At 58.9% G+C, this 14,938-nt stretch overlaps 1 protein-coding gene across 1 annotated transcript in view; it reads left to right on the top strand.

Annotated features, from left to right (window-relative positions):
* FAM83H (family with sequence similarity 83 member H) overlaps nucleotides 1-14,938 on the top strand; it is an 82,259-nt gene that overhangs the window by 37,729 nt on the left and 29,592 nt on the right. The window contains exon 2 of the mRNA XM_077271483.1: nucleotides 5,597-6,085. Coding sequence (XP_077127598.1) covers nucleotides 5,630-6,085 — 456 coding nt within the window. The 5' untranslated portion in view covers nucleotides 5,597-5,629. The remainder of the gene's footprint in view (nucleotides 1-5,596; nucleotides 6,086-14,938) is intronic.

Below are 14,938 nucleotides of genomic sequence, written 5' to 3'. Positions count from 1 at the left end.
TGGGGTGCTGGGGAGGGATTCGTGCATTGGGGGAGTCATGTCTTGGGGTGCTGGGGAGGGATTTGTGCATTGGGTGAGTCATGTCTTGGGGTGCTGGGGAGGGATTCTTGCATTGGGGGGAGTCATGTCTTGGGGTGCTGGGGAGGGATTCGTGCATTGGGGGAGTCATGTCTTGGGGTGCTGGGGAGGGATTCATGCATTGGGGGGAATCATGTCTTGGGGTGCTGGGGAGGGATTCATGAATTGGGGGAATCATGTCTTGGGGTGCTGGGGAGGGATTCGTGCATTGGGGGAGTCATGTCCTGGGGTGCTGGGGAGGGATTTGTGCTTTGGGGGAGTCATGTCTTGGGGTGCTGGGGAGGGATTTGTGCTTTGGGGGAGTCATGTCTTGGGGTGCTGGGGAGGGATTCGTTCATTGGGGGGAGTCATGTCTTGGGGTGCTGGGGAGGGATTCGTGCATTGGGGGGAGTCATGTCTTGGGGTGCTGGGGAGGGATTTGTGCATTGGGGGAGTCATGTCTTGGGGTGCTGGGGAGGGATTTGTGCTTTGGGGGAGTCATGTCTTGGGGTGCTGGGGAGGGATTTGTGCTTTGGGGGAGTCATGTCTTGGGGTGCTGGGGAGGGATTCGTGCATTGGGGGGAGTCATGTCTTGGGGTGCTGGGGAAGGATTCGTGCATTGGGGGGAGTCATGTCTTGGGGTGCTGGGGAGGGATTCGTGCATTGGGGGAGTCATGTCTTGGGGTGCTGGGGAGGGATTTGTGCATTGGGTGAGTCATGTCTTGGGGTGCTGGGGAGGGATTCTTGCATTGGGGGGAGTCATGTCTTGGGGTGCTGGGGAGGGATTCGTGCATTGGGGGAGTCATGTCTTGGGGTGCTGGGGAGGGATTCATGCATTGGGGGGAATCATGTCTTGGGGTGCTGGGGAGGGATTCATGAATTGGGGGAATCATGTCTTGGGGTGCTGGGGAGGGATTCGTGCATTGGGGGAGTCATGTCCTGGGGTGCTGGGGAGGGATTTGTGCTTTGGGGGAGTCATGTCTTGGGGTGCTGGGGAGGGATTTGTGCTTTGGGGGAGTCATGTCTTGGGGTGCTGGGCTGGGATTTGTGCATTGAGGGGGGGTCATGCCTTGGGGTGCTGGGGAGGGATTCTTGCATTGGGGGGAGTCATGTCTTGGGGTGCTGGGGAGGGATTCTTGCATTGGGGGGAGTCATGTCTTGGGGTGCTGGGGAGGGATTTGTTCATTGGGGAGTCATGTCTTGGGGTGCTGGGCTGGGATTTGTGCATTGAGGGGGGGTCATGCCTTGGGGTGCTGGGGAGGGATTCTTGCATTGGGGGGAGTCATGTCTTGGGGTGCTGGGGAGGGATTCTTGCATTGGGGGGAGTCATGTCTTGGGGTGCTGGGGAGGGATTCGTGCATTGGGGGAGTCATGTCTTGGGGTGCTGGGGAGGGATTTGTGCATTGGGTGAGTCATGTCTTGGGGTGCTGGGGAGGGATTCTTGCATTGGGGGGAGTCATGTCTTGGGGTGCTGGGGAGGGATTCGTGCATTGGGGGAGTCATGTCTTGGGGTGCTGGGGAGGGATTCATGCATTGGGGGGAATCATGTCTTGGGGTGCTGGGGAGGGATTCATGAATTGGGGGAATCATGTCTTGGGGTGCTGGGGAGGGATTCGTGCATTGGGGGAGTCATGTCCTGGGGTGCTGGGGAGGGATTTGTGCTTTGGGGGAGTCATGTCTTGGGGTGCTGGGGAGGGATTTGTGCTTTGGGGGAGTCATGTCTTGGGGTGCTGGGGAGGGATTCGTTCATTGGGGGGAGTCATGTCTTGGGGTGCTGGGGAGGGATTCGTGCATTGGGGGGAGTCATGTCTTGGGGTGCTGGGGAGGGATTTGTGCATTGGGGGAGTCATGTCTTGGGGTGCTGGGGAGGGATTTGTGCTTTGGGGGAGTCATGTCTTGGGGTGCTGGGGAGGGATTTGTGCTTTGGGGGAGTCATGTCTTGGGGTGCTGGGGAGGGATTCGTGCATTGGGGGGAGTCATGTCTTGGGGTGCTGGGGAAGGATTCGTGCATTGGGGGGAGTCATGTCTTGGGGTGCTGGGGAGGGATTTGTGCATTGGGGGAGTCATGTCTTGGGGTGCTGGGGAGGGATTCGTGCATTGGGGGGAGTCATGTCTTGGGGTGCTGGGGAGGGATTCGTGCATTGGGGGGAGTCATGTCTTGGGGTGCTGGGGAGGGATTTGTGCATTGGGGGAGTCATGTCTTGGGGTGCTGGGGAGGGATTTGTGCATTGGGGGAGTCATGTCTTGGGGTGCTGGGGAGGGATTTGTGCATTGGGGGGAGTCATGTCTTGGGGTGCTGGGGAGGGATACGTGCATTGGGGGGAGTCATGTCTTGGGGTGCTGGGGAGGGATTTGTGCATTGGGGGGAGTCATGTCTTGGAGTGCTGGGCTGGGATTTGTGTGTTTAGGGGGGGTCATGCCTTGGGGTGCTGGGCTGGGATTTGTGCATTGAGGGGGGGTCATGCCTTGGGGTGCTGGCGAGGGATTCTTGCATTGGGGGGAGTCATGTCTTGGGGTGCTGGGGAGGGATTCGTGCATTGGGGGAGTCATGTCTTGGGGTGCTGGGGAGGGATTCGTGTATTGGGGGGAGTCATGTCTTGGGGTGCTGGGCTGAGATTTGTGCGTTGAGGGGGAGTCATGTCTTGGGGTGCAGTCGCGTGCTGGGGGATGGGCACTTCATTCACGAATCTATTTTTGCTGCACTTGTACCTGTTTTGTGATTTAGACCAAAAATGTGGTTTTACAATTTCCAAATTCTCTGGCTCATTCCTGGCATTCTGTGGTGAGTGCCTCGATTATGAGGCCAGATCCGGATCGGTGGGTGACAGCGGGGAGGGGACTGAGCTGTCAATCAGCCATCATTCCTCATCCAAGCACATGAGTGAGGAGGCCCGGGCCTACGGACGTCAGATAGTGAGGACATGTGCCGCACAGAGTACACAACATGCCGCTGCTCCTGCGCTGCCAGGATGTCGCCTTCTGTCTTCTCGGGATCTACCATTTCTCTTGTGGTTGTGTTCGTCTTGCTGATAGTTGTGTTTCCTAGAATAAAGCTTGCTGGGCATGTAGAGGTTTATGATCTGGTCCCAGATCTTCGTGTTTGCATTCAGTGTTGTCCTTGTGTTTTCAGATTTTCCTCTTCTCGGGGTCATTGAGCTCCACCATATTTGCAGTTGTGTCTTGAAACAAAGTCTGTAAAGTCATTGACCTTAAAGAGATCTATCGAGAGGTCCCAGATGTCCAAAGGTGTTCACCGACCATCATAGTCCTGCATGTTTGGTGCGCGGATGTTCCCCAGGTTTCCGCTCCTCAAATGCGTCAATGACTTCATGAAGATGAAAACTCCTGGTTAATGCAATGGCCTGAAGTCCCCGCAGTCGCCGTATGTGGAGCTGGTGATAGCCGCGGGGGCCCTGATTATCATTGGAAGAAGCCAAATGACTTCCAGAACCAAGAATTGTGGACCGTGTGACCTAGTGGTGGATCTTGGTCCTCCAGAATGAACCGATTCCCATAGACGCACCTCAGTGATTAGGAGTTTGGTGCTCGGAGTGCACAATGACTAATCTATGCCGTCCCCTGTAGTCTGCTCAAGGATTGCTGAGCGTTGTAGTACCACACCTGCTGGAGAGTCATCAGGCTGTTCCGAGCAGTGAGGAAGTGACGTAGGACCAGGGTGTCTCCTCACACGCGGTGTCCGAGACGGTGGAACCTTCGCTCTGAGATCGTCTTCTTTCCTCCCATCAGCCGTTGCCTCTTCTGGGTTTTCCGCTGTAGTCGCCTGGTTGTGAAGGCTGCCTATCATTCCTGACATAGCGGTGGTGCAGGGTGGGCTCCGCCGGCGGTCAATCTCTGAAGGTGATACACCTGGTTGTATGAGACACCCCGGGGCGTCCTGAGCTGCCGCCAGCAGAGGCCTCCCTGTATGTGCTGCAATATTCCACATCAGGGGGATGCTGGCTCCCGACGCTCGGCCCCTGCAGGACGCCTGGGCCTTCTGGTCAGCGTCCATAGTAGGAAGGTTATTGGTTGGGGGCTGTGTGTTTTGGGTGGAGTCGCTGCGGCTGTATATATATTTATACAACTTATGTGTCAGGAGTGGAACCGACAGTCTGCAAATCCTCTTAAATTCCATTCATAAATGTTCTTCTTGTAAATCCTGGTCACACCCAGAGCTGCTCAACGAGGCCTCAGCACCCAGCGGGCGTCACTCCAGCACCCTGCTGTATCGCTCGCCGTCCCTGACTCCAGCACCCTGCCGTATCGCTCGCCGTCCCTGACTCCAGCACCCTGCCGTATCGCTCGCCCTCCCTGACTCCAGCACCCTGCCGTATCGCTCGCCGTCCCTGACTCCAGCACCCTGCCGTATCGCTCGGCATCTCTGACTCCAGCACCCTACCGTATCGCTCGGCATCCCTGACTCCAGCACCCTGCCGTATCGCTCGCCGTCCCTGACTCCAGCACCCAGTCGTATCGGTCAGCGTCCCTGACTCCAGCAGCCTGCTGTATCGCTCGGCGTCCCTGACTCCAGCACCCAGTCGTATCGCTCGGCGTCCCTGACTCCAGCACCCCAGCACCCTGCTGTATCGCTCGGCGTCCTTGACTCCAGCACCCTGCCGTATCGCTCGGCGTCCCTGACTCCAGCACCCTACTGTATCGCTCGGCGTCCCTGACTCCAGCACCCAGTCGTATCGCTCGGCGTCCCTGACTCCAGCACCCTGCCGTATCGCTCGGCGTCCCTGACTCCAGCACCATCTTGTCTTGCCCCGCTCGTCCCTTTCCGATACTTTGTTGTCTCGCCCCACTCGTCCCTCTCTAGTACCCTGCCGTTTCTCCCCACTCCAGTACCCTGCCGTCTCGCCCCACTCGTCCCTCTTTGGTACCCTGCCGTCTCACCCCATTCCAGTACCCTGCCATCTCGCCCCACTCTAGTACCCTGTCATCTCGCCCCACTCGTCCCTCTTTGGTACCCTGCCATCTCGCCCCACTCCAGTACCCTGCCGTCTCGCCCCACTCCAGTACCCTGTCTTCTCGCCCCACTCCAGTACCCTGCCGTCTCGCCCCAGTCATCCCTCTTTGGTACCCTGCTGTCTCGCCCCACTCCATAACCCTGCCATCTCGCCCAACTTGTCCATATCCAGCACCCTGTTGTCTCTCACTGCTCTTTCCTCTCCAACACCCTGTCATACCGGCCCACTCGCCTCTCTGCATGACCCTCTCCTATCTGCCCGCAGTTGGGCTCGTACCCAGAATGCATTAAATGACGATGAGCATTACCCAGCATGCCTTGCCTTTGTACTTTTTTGCCAAATATGTGTCCGTGTGCAGTAGTATCCTATAGCCTTAGCAGAAAACAGAGAGTAGTAGCATGGGTCTCCATAGTGGGAGATCCTAGGTTTGAAAAAGTTTCTTCAACATAGTAGAAATCCAGAATATGGTGTGAAGCCGAATGATGGAGGCCAATCCCAGTATAGAGGGTGGGCTGGGGGTCTCTCCCAGTAATGGGGCCATGTTGTAATATGTTTTTGCTTCTTTCTAGGTCTCTTCCCTCCCCTCTCTCTGGTGTAGACCCATGGCACGTCGGTCCCAGAGTTCTTCACAGGGGGATAATCCTCTGGACCCCAATTACCTGCCCCCACACTACAAGGAGTATTACCGCATTGCAATTGATGTCCTAGCGGAGGATGGGGCAGAAGCGTATGATCGATTCCTGTCCGAGGAGGGGGCTCCAGACTTCTTGTGTCAATCTGAAGTTGACCATATCTCAAAACACCTGCAAAGACCCCCAGAGGCCACGCAGGAAAGCTTTTACCCTGACCATAGTTACACTGGACAAGAGGAGGACGATGGCTCGTCAGGGACCTACTGGCCCATGCACTCAGACACAGCCGCCCCAGAGCTGGACCTCGGGTGGCCCACTATATTTGGCTTTCAGGGGACGGAGGTGACAACTCTGATTCATCCACCCCCATCTGATAGTCCCAGTATTAAGGAGGAGGTGCGGAGGATGATCCGCTCCGCACAGCAGGTGAGAGAGCGGCAACTCGTATAAGGACTTCTGTAGAGTCCTATCTACTCACTATCAATAGGCATAACATGTTCATACTATGTAATGTCCGGCCACGATATTCTCTATTCTGTCCTCTGCAGACACCTTTGTGCCATCAAACTCCTCATAGCAGTATATTTATTGTAATCTCTAGATTCATATTCTGGACTTCCACTGTCTCCCCTCTGGACTCGCCCATCTCCCTATGGACTCCCCCTGTCCCCTCTGGACTCCTATTGTCTCCCCTCTGGACTTCCACTTTCTCCCCTCTGGACTTCCACTTTCTTCCCTCTGGACCTCCACTGTCTCCCCTCTGGACTTCCACTGTCTCCCCTCTGGACTCGCCCATCTCCCTATGGACTCCCCCTGTCCCCTCTGGACTCCTATTGTCTCCCCTCTGGACTTCCACTGTCTCCCCTCTGGACTTCCACTGTCTCCCCTCTGGACTTCCACTGTCTCCCCTCTGGACTTCCACTTTCTCCCCTCTGGACTTCCACTTTCTCCCCTCTGGACTTCCACTTTCTCCCCTCTGGACTTCCACTGTCTCCCCTCTGGACCTCCACTGTCTCCCCTCTGGACCTCCACTGTCTCCCCTCTGGACCTCCACTGTCTCCCCTCTGGACCTCCACTGTCTCCCCTCTGGACCTCCACTTTCTCCCCTCTGGACCTCCACTGTCTCTCCTCTGGACTTCTACGGTCTCCCCTCTGGACTTCCACTGTCTCCCCTCTGGACTTCCACTGTCTCCCCTCTGGACTTCCACTGTCTCCCCTCTGGACTTCCACTGTCTCCCCTCTGGACTTCCACTGTCTCCCCTCTGGACTTCCACTGTCTCCCCTCTGGACTTCCACTGTCTCCCCTCTGGACTTCCACTGTCTCCCCTCTGGACTTCCACTGTCTCCCCTCTGGACTTCTACTGTCTCCCCTCTGGACTTCTACTGTCTCCCCTCTGGACTTCTACTGTCTCCCCTCTGGACTTCCACTGTCTCCCCTCTGGACTTCCACTGTCTCCCCTCTGGACTTCCACTGTCTCCCCTCTGGACTTCCACTGTCTCCCCTCTGGACTTCCACTGTCTCCCCTCTGGACCTCCACTGTCTCATCTCTGGACTTCTACTGTCTCCCCTCTGGACTTCTACTGTCTCGCCTCTGGACTTCCACTTTCTCGCCTCTGGACCTCCACTGTCTCCCCTCTGGACCTCCACTGTCTCCCCTCTGGACCTCCATTGTCTCCCCTCTGGACCTCCACTGTCTCCCCTCTGGACCTCCACTGTCTCCCCTCTGGACCTCCACTGTCTCCCCTCTGGACCTCCACTGTCTCCCCTCTGGACCTCCACTGTCTCCCCTCTGGACCTCCACTGTCTCCCCTCTGGACCTCCACTGTCTCCCCTCTGGACCTCCACTGTCTCCCCTCTGGACCTCCACTGTCTCCCCTCTGGACCTCCACTGTCTCCCCTCTGGACCTCCACTGTCTCCCCTCTGGACCTCCACTGTCTCCCCTCTGGACCTCCACTGTCTCCCCTCTGGACCTCCACTGTCTCCCCTCTGGACCTCCACTGTCTCCCCTCTGGACCTCCACTGTCTCCCCTCTGGACCTCCACTGTCTCCCCTCTGGACCTCCACTGTCTCCCCTCTGGACCTCCACTGTCTCCCCTCTGGACCTCCACTGTCTCCCCTCTGGACCTCCACTGTCTCCCCTCTGGACCTCCACTGTCTCCCCTCTGGACTTCCACTGTCTCCCCTCTGAACTTCCACTGTCTCCCCTCTGGACTTCCACTGTCTCCCCTCTGGACTTCCACTGTCTTCCCTCTGGACTTCCACTGTCTCCCCTCTGGACTTCCACTGTCTCCCCTCTGGACTTCCACTTTCTCCCTTCTGGACCTCCACTTTCTCTCCTCTGGACCTCCACTGTCTCCCCTCTGGACCTCCACTGTCTCCCCTCTGGACCTCCACTGTCTCCCCTCTGGACCTCCACTGTCTCCCCTCTGGACCTCCACTGTCTCCCCTCTGGACCTCCACTGTCTCCCCTCTGGACCTCCACTGTCTCCCCTCTGGACCTCCACTGTCTCCCCTCTGGACCTCCACTGTCTCCCCTCTGGACCTCCACTGTCTCCCCTCTGGACCTCCACTGTCTCCCCTCTGGACCTCCACTGTCTCCCCTCTGGACCTCCACTGTCTCCCCTCTGGACCTCCACTGTCTCCCCTCTGGATTTCCACTGTCTCCCCCCCTGGACCTCCACTGTCTCCCCTCTGGACCTCCACTGTCTCCCCTCTGGACCTCCACTGTCTCCCCTCTGGACTTCCACTTTCTCCCTTCTGGACTTCTACTGTCTCGCCTCTGGACTTCCACTGTCTCCCCTCTGGACCTCCACTGTCTCCCCTCTGGACTTTTACTGTCTCCCCTCTGGACCTCCACTGTCTCATCTCTGGACTTCTACTGTCTCCCCTCTGGACTTCTACTGTCTCGCCTCTGGACTTCCACTTTCTCTCCTCTGGACCTCCACTGTCTCCCCTCTGGACCTCCACTGTCTCCCCTCTGGACCTCCACTGTCTCCCCTCTGGACCTCCACTGTCTCCCCTCTGGACCTCCACTGTCTCCCCTCTGGACCTCCACTGTCTCCCCTCTGGACCTCCACTGTCTCCCCTCTGGACCTCCACTGTCTCCCCTCTGGACCTCCACTGTCTCCCCTCTGGACCTCCACTGTCTCCCCTCTGGACCTCCACTGTCTCCCCTCTGGACCTCCACTGTCTCCACTCTGGACCTCCACTGTCTCCCCTCTGGACCTCCACTGTCTCCCCTCTGGACCTCCACTGTCTCCCCTCTGGACCTCCACTGTCTCCCCTCTGGACCTCCACTGTCTCCCCTCTGGACCTCCACTGTCTCCCCTCTGGACCTCCACTGTCTCCCCTCTGGACCTCCACTGTCTCCCCTCTGGACCTCCACTGTCTCCCCTCTGGACCTCCACTGTCTCCCCTCTGGACCTCCACTGTCTCCCCTCTGGACCTCCACTGTCTCCCCTCTGGACCTCCACTGTCTCCCCTCTGGACCTCCACTGTCTCCCCTCTGGACCTCCACTGTCTCCCCTCTGGACCTCCACTGTCTCCCCTCTGGACCTCCACTGTCTCCCCTCTGGACCTCCACTGTCTCCCCTCTGGACCTCCACTGTCTCCCCTCTGGACGTCCACTGTCTCCCCTCTGGACCTCCACTGTCTCCCCTCTGGACCTCCACTGTCTCCCCTCTGGACCTCCACTGTCTCCCCTCTGGACCTCCACTGTCTCCCCTCTGGACCTCCACTGTCTCCCCTCTGGACCTCCACTGTCTCCCCTCTGGACCTCCACTGTCTCCCCTCTGGACCTCCACTGTCTCCCCTCTGGACCTCCACTGTCTCCCCTCTGGACCTCCACTGTCTCCCCTCTGGACCTCCACTGTCTCCCCTCTGGACCTCCACTGTCTCCCCTCTGGACCTCCACTGTCTCCCCTCTGGACCTCCACTGTCTCCCCTCTGAACTTCCACTGTCTCCCCTCTGGACTTCCACTGTCTCCCCTCTGGACTTCCACTGTCTCCCCTCTGGACTTCCACTGTCTTCCCTCTGGACTTCCACTGTCTCCCCTCTGGACTTCCACTGTCTCCCCTCTGGACTTCCACTGTCTCCCTTCTGGACCTCCACTGTCTCCCCTCTGGACTTCCACTGTCTCCCCTCTGGACTTCCACTGTCTCCCCTCTGGACTTCCACTGTCTCCCCTCTGGACCTCCACTTTCTCCCCTCTGGACCTCCACTGTCTCTCCTCTGGACTTCTACTGTCTCCCCTCTGGACTTCCACTGTCTCCCCTCTGGACTTCCACTGTCTCCCCTCTGGACTTCCACTGACTCCCCTCTTGACCTCCACTGTCTCCCCTCTTGACCTCCACTGTCTCCCCTCTGGACCTCCACTGTCTCCCCTCTGGACTTCTACTGTCTCGCCTCTGGACTTCCACTTTCTCCCCTCTGGACCTCCACTGTCTCCCCTCTGGACCTCCAGTCTCCCCTCTGGACCTCCACTGTCTCCCCTCTGGACCTCCACTGTCTCCCCTCTGGACCTCCACTGTCTCCCCTCTGGACCTCCACTGTCTCCCCTCTGGACCTCCACTGTCTCCCCTCTGGATTTCCACTGTCTCCCCCCCTGGACCTCCACTGTCTCCCCTCTGGACCTCCACTGTCTCCCCTCTGGACCTCCACTGTCTCCCCTCTGGACTTCCACTTTCTCCCTTCTGGACCTCCACTGTCTCCCCTCTGGACTTCCACTTTCTCCCTTCTGGACCTCCACTGTCTCCCCTCTGGACTTCCACTGTCTCCCTTCTGGACTTCCACTGTCTCCCTTCTGGACTTCCACTGTCTCCCCTCTGGACTTCCACTGTCTCCCCTCTGGACCTCCACTGTCTCCCCTCTGGACCTCCACTGTCTCCCCTCTGGACTTCTACTGTCTCGCCTCTGGACTTCCACTTTCTCCCCTCTGGACCTCCACTGTCTCTCCTCTGGACTTCTACTGTCTCCCCTCTGGACTTCCACTGTCTCCCATCTGGACTTCCACTGTCTCCCCTCTGGACTTCCACTGTCTCCTCTCTGGACTTCCACTGTCTCCCCTCTGGACTTCCACTGTCTCCTCTCTGGACTTCCACTGTCTCCCCTCTGGACTTCCACTGTCTCCCCTCTGGACTTCCACTGTCTCCTCTCTGGACTTCCACTGTCTCCCCTCTGGACTTCCACTGTCTCCCCTCTGGACTTCCACTGTCTCCCCTCTGGACTTCCACTGTCTCCCCTCTGGACTTCCACTGTCTCTCCTCTTGACCTCCACTGTCTCCCCTCTGGACTTCTACTGTCTCCCCTCTGGACTTCCACTGTCTCCCCTCTGGACCTCCACTGTCTCCCCTCTGGACTTCTACTGTCTCCCCTCTGGACTTCTACTGTCTCGCCTCTGGGCTTCCACTTTCTCCCCTCTGGACCTCCACTGTCTCCCCTCTGGACCTCCACTGTCTCACCTCTGGACCTCCACTGTCTCCCCTCTGGACCTCCACTGTCTCACCTCTGGACCTCCACTGTCTCCCCTCTGGACCTCCACTGTCTCCCCTCTGGACCTCCACTGTCTCCCCTCTGGACCTCCACTGTCTCCCCTCTGGACCTCCACTGTCTCCCCTCTGGACCTCCACTGTCTCCCCTCTGGACCTCCACTGTCTCCCCTCTGGACCTCCACTGTCTCCCCTCTGGACCTCCACTGTCTCCCCTCTGGACCTCCACTGTCTCCCCTCTGGACCTCCACTGTCTCCCCTCTGGACCTTCACTGTCTCCCCTCTGGACCTCCACTGTCTCCCCTCTGGACCTCCACTGTCTCCCCTCTGGACCTCCACTGTCTCCCCTCTGGACCTCCACTGTCTCCCCTCTGGACCTCCACTGTCTCCCCTCTGGACCTCCACTGTCTCCCCTCTGGACTTCCACTGTCTCCCCTCTGGACCTCCACTGTCTCCCCTCTGGACTTCCACTTTCTCCCTTCTGGACCTCCACTGTCTCCCCTCTGAACTTCCACTGTCTCCCTTCTGGACTTCCACGGTCTCCCCTCTGGACTTCTACTGTCTCCCCTCTGGACTTCTACTGTCTCCCCTCTGGACTTCTACTGTCTCCCCTCTGGACTTCTACTGTCTCCCCTCTGGACTTCTACTGTCTCCCCTCTGGACTTCCACTGTCTCCCCTCTGGACTTCCACTGTCTCCCCTCTGGACTTCCACTGTCTCCCCTATGGACTTCCACTGTCTCCCCTCTGGACTTCCACTGTCTCCCCTCTGGACTTCCACTTTCTCCCTTCTGGACCTCCACTGTCTCCCCTCTGGACTTCCACTGTCTCCCCTCTGGACTTCCACTGTCTCCCCTCTGGACCTCCACTGTCTCCCCTCTGGATTTCCACTGTCTCCCCTCTGGACCTCCACTTTCTCCCCTCTGGACCTCCACTGTCTCTCCTCTGGACTTCTACTGTCTCCCCTCTGGACTTCCACTGTCTCCCCTCTGGACTTCCACTGTCTCCCCTCTGGACTTCCACTGACTCCCCTCTGGACCTCCACTGTCTCCCCTCTGGACTTCCACTGTCTCCCCTCTGGACCTCCACTGTCTCCCCTCTGGACCTCCACTGTCTCCCCTCTGGACCTCCACTGTCTCCCCTCTGGACCTCCACTGTCTCCCCTCTGGACCTCCACTGTCTCCCCTCTGGACCTCCACTGTCTCCCCTCTGGACCTCCACTGTCTCCCCTCTGGACCTCCACTGTCTCCCCTCTGGACCTCCACTGTCTCCCCTCTGGACCTCCACTGTCTCCCCTCTGGACCTCCACTGTCTCCCCTCTGGACCTCCACTGTCTCCCCTCTGGACCTCCACTGTCTCCCCTCTGGACCTCCACTGTCTCCCCTCTGGACTTCCACTGTCTCCCCTCTGGACTTCCACTGTCTCCCCTCTGGACTTCCACTGTCTCCCCTCTGGACTTCCACTGTCTTCCCTCTGGACTTCCACTGTCTCCCCTCTGGACTTCCACTGTCTCCCCTCTGGACTTCCACTTTCTCCCTTCTGGACCTCCACTTTCTCTCCTCTGGACCTCCACTGTCTCCCCTCTGGACCTCCACTGTCTCCCCTCTGGACCTCCACTGTCTCCCCTCTGGACCTCCACTGTCTCCCCTCTGGACCTCCACTGTCTCCCCTCTGGACCTCCACTGTCTCCCCTCTGGACCTCCACTGTCTCCCCTCTGGACCTCCACTGTCTCCCCTCTGGACCTCCACTGTCTCCCCTCTGGACCTCCACTGTCTCCCCTCTGGACCTCCACTGTCTCCCCTCTGGACCTCCACTGTCTCCCCTCTGGACCTCCACTGTCTCCCCTCTGGACCTCCACTGTCTCCCCTCTGGACCTCCACTGTCTCCCCTCTGGACCTCCACTGTCTCCCCTCTGGACCTCCACTGTCTCCCCTCTGGACCTCCACTGTCTCCCCTCTGGACCTCCACTGTCTCCCCTCTGGACCTCCACTGTCTCCCCTCTGGACCTCCACTGTCTCCCCTCTGGACCTCCACTGTCTCCCCTCTGGACCTCCACTGTCTCCCCTCTGAACTTCCACTGTCTCCCCTCTGGACCTCCACTGTCTCCCCTCTGGACTTCCACTGTCTCCCCTCTGGACTTCCACTGTCTCCCCTCTGGACTTCCACTGTCTCCCCTCTGGACTTCCACTGTCTCCCTTCTGGACCTCCACTGTCTCCCCTCTGGACTTCCACTGTCTCCCCTCTGGACTTCCACTGTCTCCCCTCTGGACTTCCACTGTCTCCCCTCTGGACCTCCACTTTCTCCCCTCTGGACCTCCACTGTCTCTCCTCTGGACTTCTACTGTCTCCCCTCTGGACTTCCACTGTCTCCCCTCTGGACTTCCACTGTCTCCCCTCTGGACTTCCACTGACTCCCCTCTTGACCTCCACTGTCTCCCCTCTTGACCTCCACTGTCTCCCCTCTGGACCTCCACTGTCTCCCCTCTGGACTTCTACTGTCTCCCCTCTGGACTTCCACTGTCTCCCCTCTGGACCTCCACTGTCTCCCCTCTGGACCTCCACTGTCTCCCCTCTGGACTTCTACTGTCTCGCCTCTGGACTTCCACTTTCTCCCCTCTGGACCTCCACTGTCTCCCCTCTGGACCTCCAGTCTCCCCTCTGGACCTCCACTGTCTCCCCTCTGGACCTCCACTGTCTCCCCTCTGGACCTCCACTGTCTCCCCTCTGGACCTCCACTGTCTCCCCTCTGGACCTCCACTGTCTCCCCTCTGGACCTCCACTGTCTCCCCTCTGGATTTCCACTGTCTCCCCCCCTGGACCTCCACTGTCTCCCCTCTGGACCTCCACTGTCTCCCCTCTGGACCTCCACTGTCTCCCCTCTGGACTTTTACTGTCTCCCCTCTGGACCTCCACTGTCTCCCCTCTGGACTTCCACTTTCTCCCTTCTGGACTTCTACTGTCTCGCCTCTGGACTTCCACTGTCTCCCCTCTGGACCTCCACTGTCTCCCCTCTGGACTTTTACTGTCTCCCCTCTGGACCTCCACTGTCTCATCTCTGGACTTCTACTGTCTCCCCTCTGGACTTCTACTGTCTCGCCTCTGGACTTCCACTTTCTCTCCTCTGGACCTCCACTGTCTCCCCTCTGGACCTCCACTGTCTCCCCTCTGGACCTCCACTGTCTCCCCTCTGGACCTCCACTGTCTCCCCTCTGGACCTCAACTGTCTCCCCTCTGGACCTCCACTGTCTCCCCTCTGGACCTCCACTGTTTCCCCTCTGGACCTCCACTGTCTCCCCTCTGGACCTCCACTGTCTCCCCTCTGGACCTCCACTGTCTCCCCTCTGGACCTCCACTGTCTCCCCTCTGGACCTCCACTGTCTCCCCTCTGGACCTCCACTGTCTCCCCTCTGGACCTCCACTGTCTCCCCTCTGGACCTCCACTGTCTCCCCTCTGGACCTCCACTGTCTCCCCTCTGGACCTCCACTGTCTCCCCTCTGGACCTCCACTGTCTCCCCTCTGGACCTCCACTGTCTCCCCTCTGGACCTCCACTGTCTCCCCTCTGGACCTCCACTGTCTCCCCTCTGGACCTCCACTGTCTCCCCTCTGGACCTCCACTGTCTCCCCTCTGGACCTCCACTGTCTCCCCTCTGGACCTCCACTGTCTCCCCTCTGGACCTCCACTGTCTCCCCTCTGGACCTCCACTGTCTCCCCTCTGGACCTCCACTGTCTCCCCTCTGGACCTCCACTGTCTCCCCTCTGGACCTCCACTGTCTCCCCTCTGGACCTCC

The sequence above is a fragment of the Ranitomeya variabilis genome, chromosome 6, assembly GCF_051348905.1.
Source record: "Ranitomeya variabilis isolate aRanVar5 chromosome 6, aRanVar5.hap1, whole genome shotgun sequence".
NCBI classification, from domain to species: domain Eukaryota; kingdom Metazoa; phylum Chordata; class Amphibia; order Anura; family Dendrobatidae; genus Ranitomeya; species Ranitomeya variabilis.
The sequence above is the reverse complement of the archived record's forward strand: the minus strand, read 5'-3'. Positions and strand labels throughout refer to the sequence as shown.